Source organism: Odontesthes bonariensis, chromosome 7, assembly GCF_027942865.1.
Source record: "Odontesthes bonariensis isolate fOdoBon6 chromosome 7, fOdoBon6.hap1, whole genome shotgun sequence".
NCBI classification, from domain to species: domain Eukaryota; kingdom Metazoa; phylum Chordata; class Actinopteri; order Atheriniformes; family Atherinopsidae; genus Odontesthes; species Odontesthes bonariensis.
Window position 1 is genome coordinate 31,510,570 of NC_134512.1, and position 26,153 is coordinate 31,536,722.

Consider the following 26,153-nt stretch of genomic DNA (forward strand, 5'->3'; position numbering starts at 1 on the left):
TGCTGAGGGACTGGATAGAATAGATAATTCAGGGCTTCCAGGAAAGTTGAAGCTGTGGTGTCTGCCGTTTGGATTGTTTACTAGGTTAATGTGGCTACTGTCTGTGTATGAGATTCCATTATCTGTTGTAGAGAAAATGGAAAGATTAGTTAGTTTTTATATTAGGAAGTGGCTAGGTGTTCCTAGATGCTTAAGTACTGTGGCACTGTATGGGAAAGGCATACTCCAGCTCCCAGTATCTAGTCTAGAAGAGGAGTTTAAATGTACTAAAGTTAGGACAGAGCTCCTGCTAGCTGGGAGTAAAGATGTGGTAGTTAGTAAGGTGGTTCCAAACCCAACCAAGGGGAGGAAGTGGAATCCAAGAATGGCAGTTCAGGAGGCAGAAGCAACTCTTAGACATGCAGAAAACTAAGAGTCCCCAAGAGGGAGGCTTGGGGCTTGGCCCAGGCAAACCGGTGTGGAGTAGAGCAGGTCCCAAGGAGAAGAGAAAGCTAGTTGTTGAGCAGATTCGTAGACAGGAGGAAATGTTAAGCGGTGCAAAGGCAGTGGCTCAGGCTAAGCAGGGACGGTGGTTGAATTGGAAAGGTGTAGAGAAGAAAAAGCTTAGTTGGAAAGAGCTGTGGAGTATGGAGGAAAGGAGTATTAGATTTTTGATAGGGGCAACATACGATGTATTGCCAACTCCCCAGAACCTAAAACTCTGGATAAATGGAGACCCGTTATGCTCGTTATGTTCGGGTACTGCAACTCTAAGGCATATTTCGTCAGTTTGTAAGGTTAGTCTGTCACAAGGCCGGTACACGTGGCGACATGACCAAGTATTAAGAAGCTTAGCTGCAGGTATTGAAGATAAATGAAGGCAGGTAAACTTAGGAGGGTCTAAGCTGAAGAGAGTGAAAATTCAGTTTGTTCAAGAGGGAGAGAAAGTTAAGAAGACGATAAGGAGCTTGGAGGATGCTTGTGATTGGGATATGCAGGTAGATTTAGGAAATAAGCTTGTTGTTCCCAGGAGATAGCCTCTACAAATCTAAAGCCTGATATAATCTTGTGGTCTAGGAGTAGAATGAGAGTCTATTTCATAGAGCTGACTGTTCCTTGGGAGGAATTAGTAGTAGAAGCATATGAAAGGAAAAAGCTTAGGTATGTGGAGTTGGGGGCAGAAGCAGAGCAGCGAGGATGGTAAGTTAGAATCTGTCCAGTGGAAGTAGGATGTAGAGGATTTGTTGCAAAGTCTGCTGTCTCATTGTTGAGGGAGCTGGGTGTAAGTGGACAGAGTGTGAGGAAAATAGCAAAGGAAATGTCAGGTGAGGCAGTAAAGTCCAGTCAGTGGATTTGGATTAGAAGAAGCAGTGGTAGCTGGGGGCCCAGCAGGGGGAGCACTTAGGGTAAACAGACTCTTGGAATAAGCAAAGAAAAAATTCAGGATATTTAAAAGGAGGGTGTGGCCCATGTGAGCCTTTTGAAACCACATGGCCATTTTAGGTGAGTTGGCCTGTATGGCTTTGTTTTTGCTGGCATTTTTAGTGATTGTAGGACTGGTGTGCAGTTGGTGAGAGGCTGGGGTACCTTGTGGTTGTGGAAAAAAAGATAGTTGTTGTGGTGTGAGGAGCAGTGATGGCTGGCATTAGGGGAGTGATCATTGTCTAGCCTCCTGGAGGTGTTGTGGGCCCAACTAGACAAAACACTGATGAAAGGAGGTTCCCACCTGATGACCCCAATGACATGTTGGTCAGCACTGCTCACTGGTAATGATGGCAAAACGAGGCTTCATGAACCAATGAGGCTTTCCAGCCCAAAGGTTCGCCAAAAGGTTCATTACCCGAAGCCTCATTGAAACGGTCTCTCTAGTGACACCTGCTGTGCAAAAGGAATATATGACAGACTAAATTAACCCTGAGTTAGAGCATCCTGCAATATAAAATAGACAATTGTTGTCACTGTGTCTCAATGAAAATAAATGTGTGAAAACTGCATATATGGAAGTATTATTGAGTGCTATGGTGTTGATCACTCAAATGAAATATATCAATGATGTACACTGACTACAGTGCTTATGGAACTAAAGTGCTTATGGGACCGGAAGTCAGGAATAAACTGCAACCGAGCAGTATGGGCAACAAGACAAATATAAGTTATTGGTTTTTATTAAAAAAAATGTGTGTCAATAACGTTGCGGTTTAAAATGCCCAGAAGAAAAAAGAGCGACACACAACTACCGATAACTATGTTCTTCTCTCGAAAAAACACACCTGCACCTCTTTAGAAGAAAAAAACGCTGAGTCAGGATGCAGCGGCTCAGTCAGAAGAGCAGTGAAATACACGTGAGTCACTATTTGTCCTACTGTACTTTGTATTTTTTTTTCATAATCATTTTTCATTTTCTCCCATTCTAATCCAATGACTCGGGTCACGGTGCTGATCTCCGCAATTTGAAGCCTTCAGTTCGTATTGATGATTAAAATGATTATTTTACAGTACAGTAGTTATTTGTAAAAAAAAATAAAGGTTACTACTTCACGGATTTCGCCTATCACGGGTTCTTTTTGGAACGTAACTCCCGCAAAAAACAAGGGTTCATATCCTATATAACTATTCTAACACTATTCTAATAATAATAGATGATATGACTGATATAATAACTGAACTTAACCACTAACTCTGATACAACCAACGCACACTCTACCTCTCACCAATACCAAATGCCAACTCAAAACCCTCGAAGTGCCGCAAGGTTCAAACCCTTTTTATGCGATAGTGACAGTCAAAATGAATCAGTGACGTGTACACTGAATCCGAGGCCTCGTTTGTCATCAGTCACGTGATTTTTATGGAAACGATACAAGCCTCGAACCAACGCTTCATCTGGCTCGCCCCTTTTTGCTCGACACATGCTCCGAGGCCTCGCTTCAAACGCCACATCACTGGTCTATATAGGGATTAGTTTCTTGTGTTTACCATTCAAGGTACATGATGCGTCGAAATGATTTGGTCTACAGTGGAATAATGTCCTCGACAATATAGCTTCTTCAGTACAGTGACACTAAGTCCTGCCGCTCTTAAGCACACCTGGGCAAACTACGGCCCACGGGCAACATCAGGCCCTTTGAGTGTGCCTGTCCGGCCCACGCAAGGTCAATCATAAATTTAAAAATAAATATTTAAGCCGTGCATGCAATACCACTGTGTTGCTTTTATTCTGAAAGGCCATACATTCGTATTACTTCCATATGGACCCACGCAGTGCGCGCGTCTCCCGTGACTGACAGCGCGAACTGCTGACATCACTTCAGCCAGGTTAGCCTCAAGATGTCAGCTCACGCCAAGGAAAAAAAAGGGTTTTCTGATGGAGATTTTATTAAGGAGTGCTTATTGGACTCTGTTGCATTGATATGCCCGGAAAAAAGGGTGCATTTGAGAACGTGCCACTCACCCGACGCACAGTAACGAGGCGGGTTGAGGACATTGCGGGAAACTTGGAGCTTAAGCTGAAGAACAGTGTGGCCGACTTGAGCCCTATTCGGACGGGACTAGTTCAATGGGGGGACGTATGGTAATGTTGGTTAACCAGACGACGCCAGGGAGAAGAAATGACCAATTCGGACGGGACAAGAAATCCCTGTAATATTCATCTAACATGGGAGGAGTTGTTGGTCACGCACAACCGTCACATCCTGGATGACATGCACGTCTTCATTTCACTTCCGTAAACCCCATCTGTAAACAGACGTGGCGCCTACCATGCGTGCTTGCAAGCAGCGCTTCATCCAGAACCTCCATGTTTGCAAACAGACACACCTAATTGTTTCTCTCTTTAAAAGGACGTGACGAAATATTCCGTACTTATTACCGAAGGTCGCATTCGCACGGGATTAGTATTACCTATGGTAGATACTCCGGATCGTTTCACAGGAGGTAGAATTCTCGGCAAAGTTTACCGACATACTCCGCTATCTTTACTGACATGGCGCGTTCGGACGGGACTAGATTTCCCGGTTATTATTACTTTACCCCAGGTCCCCCCATTAATCTAGTCCCGTCCGAATAGGGCTTTAGACTATTATTCTCTGGTTTGGATGAGAGCTGCGATGTACATGACACTACCCAGCTACTCATCTTCTTACGTGGGATAACTTCAGACTTTCAAATCACGGACGAGCTGGCAGCCATGCAGTCAATCATAGGGACAACCATTGGGAGTGACTTGTTCACAGCAGGGTCATGCAGAGACCTTTGGAGGGACAGGTGCTCAAAGTCAAAAGGGGGCACATGGAGCACGAGTTTGAAACACAATTTGTTTTTGTTATAACATCCTCTCCTCACGAGGCATCTCTGCAGAATGAAATATGATTGATAAACTTTAATCTAATGCACATAAAAAGCACGCACACACACAGTGACATTTCATACTTTTTTCAAGACATACACTGTATAGCTACAAATTTGCTCCTTGGTGCTGATTCATAATCTGCCATTTATTCAATTCAAATTCAAATTCATATTCAAAAACACTTTATTTATCCCAGAGGGAAATTAAATGTTGATGTAACTCAATTAAATCAAGGAGTTATTAGATGCTGATGGCTGTGGGCAGGAAAGATTTCCTGTAGCGGTCAGTTTTGCATCCAAACTGAAGAAGCCTTTGACTGAAGAGACTCTGTTTTCCGATATCTGCAACATCTTGCTGCAAACCTTGAAGGACCTTAGCTTCCTCAAGAAGTACAGTCTGCTCTGTCCTTTCTTGTAGATGGCTTCACTGTTGTGTCTCCAGTCCAGTCTGTTGTCCACATGAACACCAAGGTATTTATATTCCTCAACCACCTCCACTTCTTCTCCCATGATGGAAACAGGGTTTGATCTGACCCTGTTTCTCCTGAAATCTACAATCATCTCCTTTGTTTTGTTAACATTCAAGATGAGATGAATGTTTATTGTTCAATAATGTTTATCACATTATTCATAGTGCTGATAATAAAGTAAAAAAACACGCCTTCAAAGCCTGTTTCTTGACCTCAGATCGACACCTTCACCATCCAGTAACTGTAGTAATATTTGCACAGTTTCTCTGTCTGTCACAATTCCATCTAACCAAAATTTTTGGTGCATCCACCTGTAGTCATGGCACTGACCAGATGTTTGCAGTTGCTGTTCAATGAAAGTTGCCACCTCAGCCACATCAGTTTTGTTCTCTCTACGCCAGAGTTGCTTCCTGCTTAAAATCCTTTCAAGAGTGCGTTTGCTTTGTACAATCCCATGTGAATCAGCAAGCAAATTATGCATTTCATTTGTTGTAAAGCCACATTTAAAGTAGTCCTCAATGTACTCACAATCCATTTCTGTGTCAATCTTCCCACATCAAAGAGCTCCAACTTGAACTGCTGTGTGAAAATATATCATAATTATGACTTAGTATCTCATAATTATGCCTATATCAAGAACCTTTCTATTTGAAAATCACTGAAGGAACCTTTTGGAAGGAAAAATACTCATTTTATACTTGTGACAATATTGCCACCTTGTGACCAAAATCTGCAGAAGAAAGAAAACTGAAAGCTAAGCCTGTTATTACCCCACGTACTCTGAATTGTAGACTTAACGTGGTGTTCTAGCCTACACACAGGCATGAACCTTGAACTAGTTCCCAGTCTGAACATTACTAGTAGTTTCTCCTCTACAACCAGAATGACATTAGCTGGTTTAAGTTGGACACCAACTGAGCCACCAGTTCAACCAGCTTGATACCAACTACATTACAGATCATAAAACCTCTTATAATAAAATAAGATACATTTCTTTTACCCTTTGGTTTCAGACAAATAAAGAGTATTCTATTCTATTGTTACACTGGTCATAGCTGTTTTTTTTGTTTTTTTTGTTTTTAACAGCAAGGGTATGTGTCCAACCTTTTCTGCAATTAAGTAGTTACCAGTATTAACTTATAAATCATTTTATGTCCAACCTGTGCAGGTAAATACAGGTATTATGCCATTATCAATGTCCAAATGGATCAAGGTGGTTACCTTGGACAACCTTCATATCAGTCCTGGAGGCCTGGAGCAAACATGCCATTTGCCTTTACCCCTTACCCCATGTCTAATGCCCCCTTTCCCCCCCTCTCCATGTCTCATGCCCTCATTTTACCTTACAGTCCCTGAACCCTGTTACTATCCCACTCAAGCTGTATGGACGTGTTAGTGAGGATTTAACAGTGACTTGAAAGAAGACTGACAGGGGCTGCACGGTGGTGTGGTGGTTAGCACCGTCACCTCACAGCAAGAAGGTTCCAGGTTCAGCACCCAGCTGGGGCCTTTCTGTGTGGAGTTTGCATGTTCTCCCTGTGTATGCGTGGGTTCTCTCCAGGTACTACAGCTTCCTCCCACTGTCCAAAAACATGCATGTTTGGTTAATTGGTGTCTCTAAAATTGTCCTTAGGTGTGAGCGTGCATGGTTGTTTGTCTCGTTTGTCTCTATGTGGCCCTGTGATGGACTGGCGGCCTGTCCAGGGTGTACCCCACCTCTCGCCCATTGACTGCTGGGATAGGCTCCAGCCCCCCCGCGACCCGACCGACAGATTCAGCGGTATAGATAATGGATGGATGGATGGACAACGACTGCATACTGCCAACACAGTCTATACCCATAATTTCTCACAAATTATATTTCTAGGCCTGTTTGTGTGGTTGTGCCTCTTTCCCACGCTCGTTTTGATACAATGTATGTGGCCGAAGTTTTAGAAAGTGTTTTTTTAAATCATTCCATCTTCAGTCAGATTGTGTAAGTGCAAGTGGTCAGCGTTAGCAATGGCTAAACGACAGCAAGGCACTCTTTCCAATTTTGGATTTTTTAAGAAAAGCAAAAGTTCCGAGGAACAACGAGATGTTCAGTCAGCAGATGACAGTGGACAAGCGTCCGCAACCACCTGCATTACTGGGAACGCCGGACCCACGGTCAGCATGCAGAAGGATCGAGCAGGCAGCGCGGAGCTATCTGCCGGTGAGTCCACGTCCATGGCCCTCTCTCACCTTGTTGCTGTGCAAGATTGGTTGTTTTATTGTGTATGCCAATGTGAAGGGTCAGGGTGGACGTGTGTGCCAAGTTTCATGACCTTGCGATGATGATAAGGCTTTCAAACCACAAACGCCATCACATGATTTTCACCGCCTGGCCATGACCTTTGAGGTTTGAAAAAGTTTCTCCATGATAGTGTGAGAGAGACAGGGAGCAGGGGGCAGAGATATGGGGAAGACACGCAGCAAAGGGCTGCTCGGTGCGGGAGTCGAACCGGGGCCCGCTGCATCGAGGACTAGGCGTCTGTACATGGGGCGGCTAGTCCTCGATGGGGCGGCCCATGTCTTAAGAGTAACCTGGCCAAGTTTGAAGTCTGTAGCATTAAATCTGTAGGAGAAGTTTGACCATATGCAAGGCGTGGAAGCGGTCAAAAATGGCATGAAAACTTGCTTTCCATCCAAAATGGCCGCCTTCCTGTGGAAGTGGGACCATGGCGGCATGAGACTTTTTTGTGCGTCTGGGCATGATGAATGAGTGTACCGAATTTCGTCTTCCCACGCGAAACTAAGCCCAATGCGGGGACCATTTTTAAGTATTGTAGGGGGCGCTACAGAGTCAATGAGCGACTCCCAAAAATATAAAGTTTAGATTCTTTCATGTCGCCGACTGGCAGGTGGTGCTCGCAAAATTTCAAGATTTTTCGAGCACCTTTTGCAAAGAATCGGACGGACGGAAGACGGACGGAATAATAATAAACCTTACAGATACAATAGGGTCCTTGCAGTTTCACTGCTCGGTCCCTAAAAAAAAAAATGATGCTTGATAGCACCAATAGCGCTGGAACCAAACATCATCAAAGCGGAGCACCGGAATCAGCCGGTGAAATTCTCCGTGGAGAAGCCGGTTTCTCTGGACGTTATGGACCCAGATGGACCGATGTCAACGAGTTTCCAATCGCAAATATGCATATGCAACAAAGAAGGCTGCCAAGAGTGGGATCCATGGTGAAAGAGGGAACCGATGTATAGATTGATTTTTATATATATGCCTGCTGTTTGAAAGACCCGCCGCTTTGGTCACTCAAGTCGCTTTTGGACGCCCATGAGCGACTGCAGGCGACGCGATGTGAGCGACTGCAGGCGACGCGATGTGAGCGACTGCAGGCGACGCGATGTGAGCGACTGCAGGCGACGCGATGTGAGCGACTGCAGGCGACGCGATGTGAGCGACCAGAGCGACCACAGGCGATTTTGTCGCTTTTGGTGTGAGCGCCCAGTTATTCTTTTTCAGATTTATTCTTTTTTTGTGGCATTCCAGTCATTCCATACTAAATGGCGGGATAATACCTATTACTGTTGATCACTTATTTTTCAAACAATGACAGCTGCATAAAATAGTTAATATCTCGAGTGTACAGAGTTTAAAGTTGGCAGACAGCTGGTCACAGATGTCATGTTCATGGGGTTTTCCCCATATTTTTGGTTTTGTGTTTTTATCATGCGTAGTCATGTCTTAGTTTAAGTCCATGTTTAGTTAAGTTTTGCCAATTGCTTTTCCCTCACTTCCCATGCCAGGTCATTAGTTTCACTCACGTCACCTGTTTTCATTGTCCCCAGCTGCACTCATTCACTAAACCAATCACCCACTTCAGTATTTAGTTTCCAGGTTTCCCCTTTCATGCCACGTCACAGCTAAGTGCTTTTTTTCATGTCAAGTCTTGCTTTTGTCACAGTATATTCATGTTTTATTTTTCACAGTTTAGTTTTGTCATCCGGCCCAGCCGTGCATTTTGTTAACCGTGCTTGAAAATAAACCAAATTTTCTTTTTACCTCTGGAGTCCGCATCCGTGTCCTGCCAAACCCATAACTGACAACAGGATGCAGTTGATGGGTCATCTAACGCCATCCGTGGCCAGTAACAAAACTACAGCGCTAAAAATCAATACATTCTCTCATTATATGCTTTTAGCGACAAACAGCCAAAGCTGATGAGATTTGTGAGCTTTTAAAAGTTCCAGTTTGCTACAGAAAGGCTGCAGGAGATTTAAAGCAATCACACTGAATTTCTCTTCAAGAAATGCACAACTTATTCATAGTTTATATTTCTTTACACTGTTAGTAATTGCATGATTTACGCTTGTTGTCAGAAAAAGTTCATTATTTAACAAATAACATAGCAAATGAAACCATCATATTTTATCAATTAGAATCAAAAGATGTGTTGAAAATATTTTATTTCTTGATATTGCAACAGCTGCAGTAGAGGGTGATACAGCTCAGATTACAGCTAGAGGTCGACTGATTCACTAGATCAAACAAGTTTACAGTGTCAGATTAAACTACACCGTTGAAAGCAAAAACCTTCTCTGTAAGCGGGACATGTTCCAACTTAAATGCATAGAAATCTGAAACATAATTTCAGCAGTTAAAAACTTCAAAAATAATCTTGACCTAAAAAGATGAAAATGAAAGAGTTTTGCACTTGTTTCTACACAAAAGCCAAAATATATCAGAAAAATAAACATGATTAATCAATTCTGAAAGTAATGCTTATTGAATTTCATTCATGTTTTATATGTGCAACACTACACAAGGTTACATCCATTATTCCACAAGTTCAGTTATCATCTTTTTTTCCCCACACACTATCCTCAGTCTCTGCAGTATTTATATCAGTAAAATTTTTGACAGCATTGCTACGAATATTAATTTAATATGTTTAATCAATAGAAATTTTATGCTGTTACTCTACAATCTGGTTCATTTCAACAAGGGGAAACGATCATGGTGTCATATCAACACAACATGTATTATTTATAACTTCAAATTCACCATGCGAGGAAACATATACGTTATCTGGCTGCTAAAAATCAAGGCAAAAAGTAGATCACTTCATTCCTGTGGCTCTGTTTAGATCTGTTCAAACAGACTTAAAGGAAAACTGAAAAATTTTCACATGCAGTTCAGTCTTAGCTAGCTAATGCACACCACTGACTAACGGTGAAGCACCCGCTCAGTTGAATTTATCCTATTAATTCCACAAATCTACTTTGATATAATCCCCTCAAATAGAGTATGAATTGCTTAATAGCAGAGACTAGATAAAAGACAGTTGAGATGTAGAAGTGTTTGGTACCTTTATCTGTGTAAAGTCATAATAATGCTTGGGTTTAAGAGAAGATGAATGCTGGGAACGGGAGGTTAAATAAAATGAAAACAAACAGAAAAGAAACAAGCTCAGAGAGCTGCTGTGACTGAGCAATGACTATATCTTCCCAGTACAATGATGCAGCAGCTGAAAGCTCGCCAGAGGTCACTAACACAGTGACACCACTTTCTGATGCGACCCTGCCTGTACAACTGCAACATTACCCTGCAGCAGCTTTGCAGCTAGCTAGTTTGGTTTACAGTTTAGTGGTACTGCAGCAACTGAGCTTGCAAGGCAGACTTTTTACAGCTTGGTAATTATGAGTCTGTTATTATAAGTCCAGTAATGGCTATTTCACAGAACCATGCAAATAGATCCGTTCGTAGTCGTACTAAGGTCAGGCTCAATGTAGATCAGTGGTCTCAAACTGATCCTTGAAAGGGCCGGTGTGGCTGCAGGTTTTTGTTCCAACAGATAAACATTTGCTAGTATCTCTTAATTGGAAAAACCCCTCTAGGTATCCGTCATCAGTCGACCTCTTGGCACAAGTTTGAAAATTTGGTTTTAAGGGCCATACAGCAGGTTCTGATTGTATGTCACCACAACTATGACACAAAACCACATGAGACAGACGACTCAGCTAAACGTCTTCACAGGGCCAACAGATTTCAAGCAACGGAGGCTTGGCCTGGGACCCTGTGTCAGGATAAGTTAAATTATAGTCCATTAAATCAAGATTTTGTATATTCAATTTCATGTGTATATTTCAATAATGAGTGTAGATCTTCACAGCCATGTTGGACCTTTTTCCAGAATTTTAAATTTGTGAGGACTTCTTTGCTGAGCTACACTCGTCTCTCTCACACACACACACACACACACAGACAGATAAATGGCTACATGAGTAAACCCCAGCTGGTATTTGGTCAGATGAAAAGCCGGATAAAGCTGAAAGCTGATTGGTCGGTGCTTTGAAAATACCATGACCTACTACTGGTTCCCTCCTGACAGAGAGCCCAGCTCACTTACAGCAGAAAGGAAACAAGACTTCGGGTCGACAAACAAACAAGCAGCAACTACACAGCCAAAATCGAGTTCATGTCATCCTGAGAAACGATGGATTTATGAATGATTGGAGAAAAGGCTGCAGAAAAAGTCACAGAGCAGAAAGACTGTTACTGGAAAGGTCACTGCAGACAGGATTATCACTTTTTTTAAGTGCTGGCCTTGAGTTGCCTTCTACTTTTGATTATAGAACTCTGGGAGTGAGTCACAGGTATCTGGTGTCCTTTAAACAGGTAATTCCAAATAAAGGGCTCTTTATATATATATATATATATATATATATATATATATATATATATATGAATAAAGAGCCCGTATATATATATAAAAATATATATACATTATTTTTTTTAAAGTGCAAATAAACTATCAATTATGCCAAAAAGAAAAAAAAAACAGCATGTACTAATTTGCTAATAAATATTTGCAAGACTGAGAAGGAGAACACCTCCTCACCTTAAACAGATCATGAATGACAGATCTTTCATCAAATGTCAAATTCAGGCCTGGTCCAAGGTACAGTTGTTGTATTTTTAACTCTAAATGAAGGTACAGGCAGGTAGGTCCTCGAAAAGTAAAGGGTTGAGATCATGCTAAATGCTAAGGAGCTTAAATGTTTCCACTATACGACTGGCAAGTCCAGCCGTACGACTGAAACTGAAAGTCCAAATGCAATCACCTATATTAGAAACACAATAAGTCAGAACACAAGAGCAACACATATCGATGCTGAAACAGCTAACAGACTGAGGGGAGACTGATCCACGAGTAGCCTGTATCCCAAAAACCAACACAACACAAGTCTGTGAAAGCCAACAAGATAGATGATTCAGAGTTATGACAGTGGATGTCAGACACCCAAAAGACTGAGATGAGTCAGAGTCCAAATCCAAATGTGCACAAGAAAAGTGTGAAAATGTCTTTAAGACAAATTCCAGTCTGCAGAAACAAGTCTGAGTTAGGAATAACAGGCATCTACAGGCCTATCTGGAAGTAAAGGCCTCTGAACAATGCAGACACCTTTGGTGCACAAACAGCTGTTAGCACTGTTAGTGCAGGTTAGCACTGTTAGTGCAGATTAGCACTGTTAGTGCAGATTAGCACTGTTAGTGCAGGTTAGCACTGTTAGCACTGTTAGTGCAGATTAGCACTGTTAGCACAGATTAGCACTGTTAGCACTGTTAGTGCAGGTTAGCACTGTTAGCAGAGCTGGTTTACTGGGAACACATTTTAAAGCTATTCCAGATGTTTTAAAGATTTTAAAATGAAACTAAAACAGTCAGTTTTGTTTCTCTTCATACAGCTAATTTCTGAGGAGTAACAGCACAACTCATTGTTGAGTCAGACATCATGACCGGTCTCCTGATGAAAGACGTGGTGAGCGTCACATGAGAGTGGAGGCGGTGGCTGGAAACAGACAGCTCCAGTGTCTGACAGTAAACAAAGTCGGGTGCAGAATTATATCGCACATGGATTGCAGAGATCCTCAAACACTTGTGGCTCTTCGATCCCTCGCGCAAACAACTTGATCAACTGGCAGTACACTCTGAGAAAAAAAAGGAGTAAATAGTGCTTTTCAGAAAAATATAAACTGAGATGGAATATTGTGAAAAAGAAGCTCCCAGAGGGTTGGGTTACCTGACGTTGATGGCGGTGTGGGTCAGGATCTCGCCATCGCAGTTCCAGCTGCTGTAGGCGCGTGCACAACCACAAGCTGGGTGGTCTCTGCAGATCTGGCTGAAGATCTGGCGTTTGCCATTTTCGAGCAAGTCCAGCTCGAGGTCCGAGTCGCTCTGGCAGTGACGCGGCGTGAAGCGGAATCGCACTACCCGGTGGACCTCAACAAAGGTCAGATCGAACTGATTGAAGGACAAGAGAAGAGCACCATACCTTAGGATTCAGGCTGCGAAATCATGAATCAGGCGACCTTTACACGGAAACGATCTGAAACCAGAACGCAAAAGTGGAGTTTCGTTTTCACTTTTAAATCTGCATTAAGACGAGCGTTTTAGGGTGAAAATCTGCGTGCATACGGAAACGCAAAAGTGTGTGACGTTCCATATTTATCGATGCAGTAAACACTTGGTCGCCTACCACTCCATTCATGAAGTTATCCCACCACTGAGAAGTCCTCCCAGGTCTCACCCACAGCTGGCTAGGTCGCCTGCTCTCTCTATGAACTTCAAGAATTTCGAGAACGTAGTTCATATTTTTGGTCTGTTCTTTACTACTCTCACTCATCATTGCTGTTATCTGATGAAATGACTCTTGAACGTCAATTACTGCGCCCAAGGCGAGTTGAAAGTCCGCAGGGACGGACATGTTGATAGCCTACTGATGTGTTTCCCACGGTTTCCTGGCGCTTTATCATGCTTGTCACGTCATTTCTATGTGACGAGAAACGCAGTTTTGCGGTTTTCATCCTTTACACGGTGGCGCGACAGTGGAGCGTTTTCAAGAATTCCACTCTGGAGGGCGGTTTCCCTTTTTTGCGTTTTCATGCCCCCAAACGCCGTTACCATCTAAACGATATAGTGCATCCGCAAAAAGGTTTTGCGTTTTTAACCCGTTTTCGTTTCCGTGTAAAGTGCCCCTCAGAATCTGGGGGTTTACAGTAGAAACGTACCTGGTCGTCTTTGCTAGTGTGTCGGAGGAGGTGTCTGAGGAAGTCAAAGCGGGAACACTTTCGGATCAGGATGAGGTCGGTGGTGCCGTCAGCCAGGTGGGCAGCAGGTGAGAGGCCTTTGGGGCTGCGAGGGCAAGCGCAGCTCATACTGGCTGCGTTTATAGCTAAGAACTTTCCTCGGATTGTCCTCCACTCACCATCATTCTCTAAAACATAAACCCCAAGAGAGATAGATTTTACCTCACTTAATGTGACCACGGCACTGTTCCTCCTGGCTGTGTAGAAAGTAAAACGTTTGGCTTAAACTCACTTTAAAAAAACAAAAACTTAGTGCTTTGGCAGAGAGTTTCCTAATGAGTGAGACTGGATGACTTAGTTGAACTCACCATATGATGCTTCCTCCGTCTCGTACTTCTCAGATTTCTCTGAAAGTTTCTGCCCATTGTGTTGACAAACTGCACAGCTGCGTATTTACAGACACACTAATGTCGTGTTAAAAATGGCATCCAGTGATTTCATTACATACTCAGAAGCATTTATCTATGGAATGCACTTTCTAAGTTGATTTTAATGAGCATAACTGACACAAACTGTCTCACGCAGTAAAATAAAAAAAGGTTTTTTTTTTTTTTTTTTAACAAAACATTTTTTACATCTCACCCGGATCGACACCTAGCAGCATCTCGCGGTGTTCCCATAATGCCTCTGGCTGGCAGGTAGGAAACTGTTCCTTCATAGTAGTGATGAGTCAGGAACATTTTCAAGCCTTCAGGATTCAGACCATCAACACAATAATTTGGAATCAATCTTTTGGGATCATTCACAATCTGAGCAGCTTAAAGGGATAGTTCGCCTCTTTTGGCATGAAGCTGTATGACATCCCATATTAGCAACATCATTTATGAACATTTTCTTACCCCCTGCTGCGTCCTGTGAGCAGAGTTCCAGCCGAGTTTTGGCGTTGACGAAGGTAGTCCGGCTAGTTGGCTGGGGCTAAAAAAATAAAGCGTTTTGCTTCTCAAAACAATATGCGTTCAAAAGAGTAATACATTTGCATCACAAAATCGTTCTCCAGGAAAAAGTCAGACCTCACATCGCTTGGCACTATTTTTGCCTCCCTTCATCAATGCGTTCAGCCACCTGCCGACAGCCGCACCTGTTACGGTGTTTGCTGCTCGGTCTGCTCTTCGGGCTGCACAGTTTACACTGGACGCATTGATATCAAGGGAGGCAAAAATAGCGCCAAGCGATTGTGAGGTCTGACTTTTTCCTGGATAACGATTTTGTGATGCAAATGTATTACTCTTTTGATCACATATTGTTTTGAGAAGCAAGACTCTTTATTTTTTTAGCCCCAGCCAACTAGCCGGACTACCTTCATCAACACCAAAACGAGGCTGGAACTCTGCTCACAGGACGCAGCAGGGGGTAAGAAGATGTTCATAAATGATGTTGCTGATATGGGATGTCATACAGCTTCATGTTAAAAGAGGCGAACTATCCCTTTAAAAGGTGTTGAGCTTCTACCTGACAAGTCATATCTGGCTGGTCCCACCCATCTCTTCCTCTCACTGTCAGTAAGCACGTCACCATAGAAACCATACCCCAGCAGGGAGACGGAGTATCGCAGGAATGTGTTGTTGTGGTGAACAGAGCTCACATCCATTGGCTGCGAGTCTCCTGAACAAACACACAATTGATCAACATATAGACTTGATTTTAAGAAAACACATGAACAGTGACAATTCTGAAAGACATCAACTCAAAGTAAGAATAAAACTAAGAGAATTGCAGCACAAGATGGTTTAATTCTTTACTGCACTGAGTTCAGTAAATGTCAGCTCAGTCGTCTGTGGACATATAAAGAGTTTTAGCTGCCCATCAGTTTTGTTGGCGGTAACAGGATAACAAACTTTATTAGACTGAACTAACAAAATACATAAATATGTATAAAACAAGCTTGGATATCTTGAGATAATCAAGTTGTGGTCTCAAAAATTATGTTTAAAAAAAATTTAAGCATGACCTCTCTTAGCTTCCATAAATCTGTATTTAAGAACATCTGAATGTCCTTATCTTGAGGAATTGACAAAGGTGCCATAATAATGATAATAATAATAATAATTTATTTATATAGCACCTTCCATACACAAAATGTAGCTCAAAGTGCTTTACAAATAAGATAAATATACAAAGTAAATAAAGTAAAATAACTACAAGAATAACAAAATAGAGTACAATAGAACATGTAATATAAATAAAAAATAAAGTACTAAAAATAGAAAAATGAATTTACCAATAAAATAGAGAAACAATAAATGTAATATATAAATAGTAATAATAATAATATTAATATAATTTATAAAACTAGAAGAAGGCGAGGGTGTATAGATGTGTTTTTAGCTGCTTTTTAAAGTTTGTAATATCTGTTGACTGACGAATATCCACTGGTAGAGAGTTCCAAATTTTTGGTGCATAAAAACAGAAAGCAGCTTCACCCGTAATTTTACATTTCATTTTAGGAATATTTAATAAAGTAGCACCTGATGAAAAAAATATGGTGTACAATTATAGTCTAATAAATGGCAAACTAACTGCAATCTGAAATATCCGTTTATATTACATCTAATACAACGTCTATGAAATAAAAAATGGATTAATAGAAGAAAATGGGGGGGAAAAAAACATGAAAAAGGGTTTACTGTTGATGGGCTGTTTGATCATTAAAATGACAACAACGACAAACCTGACCATGTAGCGTTTGTCTTCTGTCTTTATAACTGTGGAATTACTGCTGTGACAAACATACCAATGCTTAATTTTATGTCAACCTTCCCATTACTGGGATGGTTTATGTTAGAGTTGTTGTATAAGGAGACCATGGGACTGACCTACAATGATGTGCAGAGCAGAGGTCACTGGATCATTGGTTCCCACAGTGGCAAAGCAGATACAGTCTGTTGAACCTGACACAAACAGAGCGACTGTCAGAAGAATGTTGAGTAGACTACAGTACTGACGATTATTCAAAGCAAGAAAATTCTCCTCCTTTTTCAAAACATTGAAAAAGATTATTTAATTATTTTAATTTATTTTCAACACCAGTATAGATCAAAATGGCTAATATCTGCTCACAACAATGTCTCTTTAATGTCTCTTTGTGCATGTATACAGCATAGACATTTGAACCAAATCCATCCAAAAAAAAAAAAGAACAGAGCATAATTTGTATATTTTTTAAAATGATATCAGTGTTTCTGACCTGCAGGAATGATTCCAATGCGAAGCAAGCAGGGAGACAGCATTTCATCGGGACAGTTTGGATCTATGCTGCTGTCGATTTGCGTCCTCCATATCAGACCGTGGATAATCTCACTAAACATGCCGTCCCCTCCCACACACACCACGCTGGATTTGGGACAAAGGTGAAAGTGAAATATCTAAACGGTGAAACCCATCAGAACTCATTCATTCGATAAATTTGAGCAAAGCTTACCCATCGAACTCCTTGAGCTCTGCATCTGCCCTCAGGTGATCCCTCGCATGATTGGCGTGTTCCGTCACTACGACAACATACACACAAACACAGTGTATATGAGTTATATCAGGGTGTATACAGGTATAAACAAGTTAAATTTAAGACTTTTTAATACCACTTCTAAATGAAATTTAAGACCAAACGTATGATGGAAATACCAACCAAGTAAACACACTGACAGTAAAACGGTAAAATGACAAATGACGGTTGAGTTTAAGAACATCGACTAAATGTGTGTCATGCGAAAAGATCACAAAAATGTCATCACTGTCCTAAATTAAATTTATTACAATATTTTAAGTAATATTTAATATTTAAGTCCCATGAACAAATGCTTATAAAATCAAGTAAATATATTAAAAAACAAATACTGTTCCTTTAGAGCAAAAAGAAAAATACACAAATATTTAAGACCCATGCAATCTGAATTTAAGACAATTTAATACTTTTTAAGGTCTTATTTTCAGGAAAATTGATTTACGACTTTTTACGACTTTTTAAGGACCCGCGGCCACCCTGTATATGATCTCTAGCATCGAGAGAAAGGGAACAGAATAAGCAAGACTCACCAATTACATGTGTGGAGACACCGGCCTGAGCAAAAAGCGGAGCAACCTTCTGCTTGTAGATGCGTTTGCCCTGGCGCTTCCCGCTATATGGGTTAATGTAGACCAGAAGGTTTTTGGGTCTGCTAGCTGTCGGCACAAACAACAACAGGCATGTTACAAAAAGTACTCCATATGTGTGTATTACTTAGTGTGTGTGTGTTGATGTAAAGTCGTACTGATATTGACTAGCTGCTCTCTGATGCTGCAGATCCAGCTCTGGCAAAGTGCCTCGTCTGGACACATGAAGGTAACCTCAGCACACCGCCAGCGGTGCTGCCGACACCTCTCCACGTAAGACACTGAAACGAAGAGGATAAAAGTCAAAAGCCGCCATTTGATTTTTGATCATTTAGTGATTCACAGGGTAGTAAATTCCACATTTTGAATTGTTTTCATTGGCTGCTTCAAATGAAGATGCTTCGAGCAGTGAGAATATGTAATTATGTTATTGTGAGTAACGGGAGTTTTACCTCAGTCAGCTGGTTTTCATTGAGGGAAATTAGTAGTAAGAAACAACTCAAAAAAGGCACAAACTAAACTTTAAGTGGATATCACGAAGGCCCTATTCTAATTCCTCCCCTTGGCTATCTGTTTTTCAGATGTAAGATGCTTCTTATTTATTTTAGGAATAAAGGAATCATGGTCATCTAGCCCTTAAACTGGGGTTGTTTGGATGGCTAGATGATTTCTGCTTCCTGATCCCTAGAATCAAAAAGGGGTCATCTTGCTTCTGAAAAACGAAGAAAAGCCAAATGATCGGGTTCAAGGGAATGCACTGGGATCATTGCTCACTTTTCTGAGAATGAATCTGCCAAACATCAATTAAAACCACAGAACATACAATACAAAAAGATTTTTACTTCACTTCAACTATAGGGGGTTCAACATTACTCAGCCTCCCTGGGACAGTTTACTCCAAGTTGTTGGAGAGGAGGCTCCTACCGATTGTCAAACCTCGGAGAAGCAGTGTGGTTTTCGCCCAGGTCGTGAAACACTGGACCATCTTTGTTCCAACCCTCACTTATGGTCACGAGATCTGGGTAGTGACCGAAAGAACAAGATTGCAGATACAAGTCGCTGAAATGGATTTCCTTCAGAGGGTGGCTGGGATCAGCCTTAGAGATAGGGTGATGAACTCGGTCATCGAGAGGGAACTTTGAGTAAAGCCGCTGCTCCACTGCATAGATACGAGTCAGCTGGTTCGGGCATCTGGTTAGGATGCCCCTGGTTGAATCCCTTTGGAGGTTTTCCGGGCACATCCTAGTGGGAGGAGGCCCCAGGACAGACCCAGGACTTGCTGGAGGCATTATATGTCCCTTCTGGCCTGGGAACGCCTCCCTGGGAAGAGGGATTTATGGGTTTCTCTCCTGAACCTGTTACATCCGCGACCCAACCTCGGACAAGAGGATGACAATGGAAGGATGGTTGCTTCACTTATAGAAAGCTGTCCAATAATTCTCTAATTATCTGAGTAACCTTGTCTGTCAATTTTCATCTTTTATCAACAAGATTAATTCAAATTCAGCTGTTTTAACTTTTGTGCAATAACATGAATTATTTGAAATATAATAAGCCTGATATGAGCTGGTTGAGTTTACTGCATTTACTGACACAATGTAGCCTGGCTGACGCGTCCACATCTGGATGAGATGGTGGTCTGGGAACTAGGTGTGCATTTTCTCGTATTTGAGGCGTGGTTTACGAATGCCTAGAGCCGTTTATTGGGCGCTACGAATGTCTATTAAATGGCGTCTGGTTCTTCCCATGCTGCTTTGCGCGCGATTCATAGCCAATTGTATCACTTATACCAGGGGACGTATGTAGAGCGACAGAAATTCGACGAGGAAGAAGGCAATGAAATCTTTCAACGCCAAACGTTGCTCTGTTTTAAAAGTAAACTTGCGTTCTAAGCTACTTCAAACACTTTCTAAGGCTGCATCGAACGGTAACGTTGTGTCCACTGCCATGTTGGATTAACACTCTACAAGCTTCGGTGTCGCGCATAGACGTCGTCATCGTCTTGCTGCCCCCCCGTTCTGTGATTGGTTCCCTAACTCAGGCAAAAATAAGGGCGGTGGTTTCCAGGCTGCCTTTGCAGTGTGAATGAAATCGCAGGCTAGACACAATGAGGAATTAAGTAAAATACTAATGGTCCAAAACAAATATTGATAAACCACTCATAAGGACCAACTTGTGTAGCAGAATAACTGTCACTGCAGGCAAAAATAGAAAAACCTCACAAAACTTTTGTCGTCCACATCCTTCCACATGTCTCCAACTGGCAGCGTTTACCTGTGAAGGTCTGCCTGCACTCCTTTCCATCTCTCTCTTTGATCTTTCTCCAGCTGCCATCATCTTTTCGTCTGCTGCTGTTCTCCTCCTCTTCCTTTCTGACAGAGATGATCTCTGACACTGGCACACTGTGAGGCACACCTGAGAAACACACACACACAGATGCAAAGCTTCAAAATTTCATTCAGTCTCTCAGACTTTGAGCAGATAAACAGAATCCGTTCATTTACTGTGAAGCAACATGGACCCACGTGTTCCATGTTACACAGCAACCTTCATATGATGGAAAGAAATTAGGTGAAACCAGCGGTCAGCTGATAAATAAGGAACAAATCTAGAACAAAATGTGGGCAACAAAAGGAAATGAGGGTTATTGTTAATGTTTTCAAATGTACAAATAGCCCTGTATTATAAATTCAGTCAGCAGACCAGGATTTACTCACATTCGCATGAACACACTGTAACCCCTGAGAATATGGAGGGGAATTCTTGCACACAGAAGAAGTCAGACAGACTACTGTTTCCTCAGAGACAACAGAGGAAAAACTCAGAAACCTGAGTCAGCTCTGTGTCATCGACCTTGATCACTTTTTCAGCTTCTCCATTTCCAGCTGAAAGCAATACATCAGCTGGTCAGTGGAAGGCATTTGTAGCTTAAACAAGGCTCCACTGTTTCTTCAAGTTTCATCGCTGACATCTAAAGAGTTCACGCAAAGAAGCCGCTTTTCATGTCATTCTGCATTATCTGTCAAAAAAAGAGCGCATCACAAATCCCCAAACTTAAAATGACCTAATCAAGTATATTGTTTCATCCAACCCAAGCTCCATTATTCTCCATAAAACAGCATACAACTGCTGGCAGAAAACTGATTTTTGCATGAGAAACATGAGCAAACTTGACATTTTTCTTTCATGTGGGGAACTAAATATGAGTGAAGCAGTATTGTGTGTAAATATGCTTTGACAAAAGGACCTATAACAGTTACAGTTGTCTGTGTCGCAACAAATTGTAGTTCAATTTCTGGAGAGGTTAGAAGCATCCAAATAAAACCTGAAAATAAATATGCTTTTTATGTGGCCCAGTCAGATTCCAGATGTTAACCCTTACACAGATGCAGTGCAATGTCTTCTTAAAACAACACACATGTGCATAACACACATACATAACAAAACATATGACTAAGCTGAAGCAGCTTTGTAAACAAGAAGCTTGAGGTTGGAGCAGTTATCAAATCTGAGGGGTTACTTATTTTTTAACCAAGACTGTGACTAAATCCATTAAAGACGTCTCAAAATATCATGGTTTTAAAGTTACCACCTAATTTGAGCGCCTCCCTTCCAGCGAGAAACTGCCAAAAAATCTCTTTAAAGAACATTTGAAAAGCAGCTATTAATTACAAGCTTGCAATGAAATGCTTACCAACAAGATTAATGTGTTACACTATGACAGCTGAGCTACTACGACAAATTAATTACACTACACATCAAACAGGAGCTACAGGGAAGAGCACCATATTTCTGTTGGATCTGATGTTGATGAACACGGTGTCAAATTGTGACTTTTGGACCTCTGACAGTATGTGGCTTATTCCAAAAAGCAGTTTTGGATGGTGCAGAATCAAACGAGAATGATCAATTAAGTCTACTATCAAGGCAAATGTTTAACTGTTCCGGCCATTTTGTTTAATTACTAAAATCCATCTGCTTAGTTCTGGAATAAAACCAACAGTCAAGTTTGTAAGGCACAGTCACAGTTCATAACTCAGAACCATCGATCACAGAAACATGTCCACACAGCAACACCAGAATCACTAAGCCGACAGTCGGCAGGTGGGGATGTCCCACTGCATTGTGGGAACTAAATCTCCTACCTGAGTCTGGTCGACGAGGAAACAAAGGAACACAAAACCCTGCAGGAGAACAAGAAAGTTACCTAACACTCCACAGGGCAGCAATATTTTCATATTGCTACATCTGCTGATTTTTCTAACAATTAACAGATAAATCAACTTTTCTATAAATGTCACAAAATATTGTCAAATATATTTTCCACAGAACAACATAAAATATTATTTTGTCCAACCAACAGTCCAGTAGCTCTCAGGAAAGCTTCAGTTTTAAGATCTGAAAAGATTGACATGGCAACCTTTGTTTATTAGAAGGAACACTAAAATTGAGTCCCCGGCCCAATAGGATGAGGTGAAGTTTGAATATTAAGAAATCATTAAAATGGACATATACTTTTCTTTTAACCTTCAACTGGTTGGAGACTTAGATGATAAGAAGACTTAAATAATAATTTAATTTTCGACTTCTAAGTTTTTGTGTTACATGTACTACATGTAGGGCTGGGCGATAAAACGATAACGATAGGAAACATGGTCCATATTCTTTTCGATAGATTACGTTCGTCCATCTATTGACAGACAATATGAATAGCCAATGACAACGAGAGTTGCGCTGTGCTGAACCAATCACGTGGCTGGAATAGAGCCATGCCAGCAGGATGTCGTGCCGTGTTTGTTTGTGCTGCTGCAGTAGTATAGAAAAAGAAAATGAGTGCTCCCTCGGAAGAAGCAACGGAAGCCACAGCCCAAGGCGTAAGAGATAACGTTGTTGATAAGTAGGCCCGAAAAGTTCGGTGGTGTGGAGGTATTTTGGTTTTTTGAAGTCACGTTCCAACAAAGACAGGAAATACCACTAATCTTTTTCATCACCTGAAGCAGCGCCACCCGTCTGAGACCGGAGAATGCAAACTTTTACAAATACAGCCCGGAACAAGTGCTAATCTTCCCCCAATTACAACGCCTGTGCAGCGGCAACAGAAGACCATAGAGTCTGCTTCATCCAGCGCCGTGCCGTATGACAAACAAATCTGGGACACACTGTAATATTACAAATGCAGTAGCTTATTGTATTGCAAAAGACATGCTATCAATAAACACAGTGGAAAATAAGGGGTTCAAGTGGATGCTAAAAGTTATAGACCCGATATCGATTGACATGAAAAAAAAATATTGGTGATGTGAATTTTTCCCATATTGCCCAGTCCTACCTACATGTAAATCTAATTAGTGCTCATACTAATATATACTGCTTGGCCTAAAGAAAAGTCACACTAATATTTTATTGGACCACCTATTACTTTGATTATGACACATTTACTGTGTAATTGTTTCTAAGTTTATGCAATGTGACAACATTTATCTCCGTCCAGAGTGATGTTCATTTCTCCACAAAGATCTTGTACTGATGATGGGAGAGTCAGACTACCGTGTGAAGTCTTCTCCAACGCATCCAAAACATTCTCAATGGCTTTTTTTTTTAACCTGGACCTTATTTCTGGCATAAAATACGTTCATCTACTCACCGATAACAGTCTGGAGAAAGTTGAGACCTTGAAATAGTTGAAGATTGTTGAATGTTTTCAAGAAAAAAAATGGACAAGGCTACATTCTTAATCAGTAAACCCAGTCAGGACCACTCTGTCTAAATTTTATCCACAGCCTCCGGGTCTATTTGTGGACAGAGAACAGACTATCTACTTATCAATAAACTACTGGAAAAGTAGGCTTATGCACTGTAAAATTGGGAATAAAGTTGAGAAAACAATTTTTTTTTTTTTTACAAAAAGCAGGAAGGCCCACTTTTCACATGTCAAAATTTAAATTCTGATTAAATGATTTTCAGCATGTAAATGGACCACTTACTAGATCTCTTGCATCTAAATGTCCACATAAACAGTTCGAATCTCTCATCAGAACTATTAGCCCATGTAATACAGCTCCATCAGCATGACTTTTTATTCAGATTAAGCAGAGAGGTGTAATCTCATCAAAAGGAAAATTATAACCATTTATATACTTAATCTGACTGACTCTCTGAATGGAATAAGTATATTCTCACTCCACATGATCCACCCATGTGGGGGTAACATGACACGAAGAGTTTCCCATTGGTAGAAACATTGAAGTTTCATTGAAACATGGAACACAACTCAGATTATTTTCTTTGAGAACTGAAGAGCTGCAAAGATCCACTTTTCCTTTTAAAACAGAAGAAGTTGGTTTGTGTGCTACTGAATTTGATGATTTTTTTTTAGAAGGAGCAGCAAAAACATAAAAATAGTCTCTGCTGCGCTCCTCTTTTTCAACAGAATGAAAAAAATGTTAGAAATAAAATTGAGAAAAAAAATGTTTGATTTCTTTTGTTACAGTTACATCTTATCAGAGTGTCATGTAAACATAATCTCTAATCCAAATTATTTCAATCATATTCAAAGAAATAAGCATAAACATAAATGCTGATACACCTGCAGATTTTATATCTTTTCAAGGTCTACAACAACCCCGCTTGTATAATTTTATTATTCTATTTAAACATCTATTGTGGAACTTTAAAATGCTGCGTTTTGGCACTGCTGGCTGGACAAAACAGGACACTGAAGGAAATCAACTACTGGTCTGATAACAAACTGAGATTTGTCCCCAAACTAAACATTTGGCTAAACCTGAAAATAATCAAGCTGTAAAATGCTACCACAGGGCTAACATAAAAAAAATAAAAAATAAATGGATTACAGCCACTCAGAGAACAATAACTGAGTAACTGCACAGACGAAAACCAAAGCAATCGGTAACAAGATAAAGGGTCAGTACTGATTAATCTACAGAGGATTATAAACTGAATCTACAGCTTTAAAGGGAGTCTTTACTCCACACTCTGCACTCTTTCCAGAAACAAAGCATTGATGTAAGAGCAGCAGCCATAAACCCAGATGTTTGCTCTGGTGACCAAAATTCAGCTAAAACATTATTCAGATGGACACAACACATCACCAATTAAAAGAATGTGTACATGTGCAACTGCTTCCTTCATCCCTACTGTTTGGGCTTTGAAATTATACTGTTTCAAACATATTTTACTAAAATACCGCAGAAAATGCATGGAGTCTGGTTTGTATCGTACCTCCCCTGCTTGCAGCCTCGGTGTGTGACCTCTACAAATGGTGACAGACTGGATGTTGTGCGTTATGTAACCAGCTATTTCTAATATCTCCCTCCAGTTTGAACCGTACTATGGCTCTGTATGTTATTTCTTCTTCATCTGCAGGCAAAAACAATACATAATATCTGCATCCAGGTCTTACTGGGTCTGAAAGGGTGGTACACCGGGCAGGAGGCCCGTCTCTTCCAGGTGAGTAGGGACCGGCTCAGGCTCACATCGTACGCGGCGTTTCTGACGCGGAGCTCGGACACTAGCAGCAGCCTACCCGGCCTATCCATCTGCGTCTGTTCGCCCAGCTCGGTCCTTCAGCCGACTGAGGAGGCATCAGCGGTCCTCCTAAAGTTATATATCCGTCCGAACTTGTTGTCTCTGTGTTTCCGGAGAGGTTATAACCCCCTAAAATGATCGGCTTATTCAAAAGTAGCTGTATTAATACCTGGATCCGAGATTCCAGCTCGTGCTGTCTTTGTTTTTTGTTTTTTACTGACAGATAGCGGATTTTCACCGGATGTGGGAGGAGCTTTCTGTTAATTTGATTTCCCATTTGCGACAGCTCATGTTCAGGGTGGTGAAAATAGTCTGGGTGTTTGCTGATAAGATAGGAGATTAGTTTATTGTTGTTATTATTTAGTATAAAATATTGTCATCAATCAATCGGTATGCGGTGTCTAACCCCTACCAGCAGAGGGCTCGTTCCTGTCCCTCTTTGTGCAGGGACAAAGGAAGTCTCGCGGGAATACGCTCTGAGAACGAGAACACACACGTGAACGTGAAAGAAGCTGTGTGTGGCGAACTGTAATAAATAAGTTTACCTACTTTTGCTCTTTGCAGAACAAAATAAATACAACAAATTAAATGTGTAGC

The 26,153-nt window shown here is 41.2% G+C and overlaps 1 protein-coding gene across 2 annotated transcripts; it reads right to left on the minus strand.

Annotated features, from left to right (window-relative positions):
* Positions 1–9,206: 9,206 nt before the first annotated feature.
* On the minus strand, positions 9,207–25,795 carry LOC142384361 (ceramide kinase-like). 2 transcript variants are annotated; one of them, XM_075470544.1, is made up of 14 exons: positions 25,432–25,795; positions 22,154–22,192; positions 20,283–20,423; positions 18,167–18,289; positions 17,952–18,077; positions 17,341–17,407; positions 17,107–17,252; positions 16,736–16,810; positions 15,372–15,524; positions 14,505–14,610; positions 14,231–14,307; positions 13,845–14,050; positions 12,857–13,077; positions 9,207–12,764 (listed from the first exon to the last, which is right to left on the minus strand). In XM_075470544.1, exons 1-14 carry the CDS (start codon positions 25,565–25,567, stop codon positions 12,677–12,679), a joined length of 1,704 nt encoding a protein of 567 aa, XP_075326659.1. In that variant the 5' UTR covers positions 25,568–25,795; the 3' UTR covers positions 9,207–12,676. The 2 variants fall into 2 exon arrangements, with proteins under 2 accessions (XP_075326659.1, XP_075326660.1); XM_075470545.1 differs by lacking the exon at positions 22,154–22,192 and having other exon boundaries at positions 25,432–25,794.
* Between the last annotated feature and the right edge of the window lie 358 nt (positions 25,796–26,153).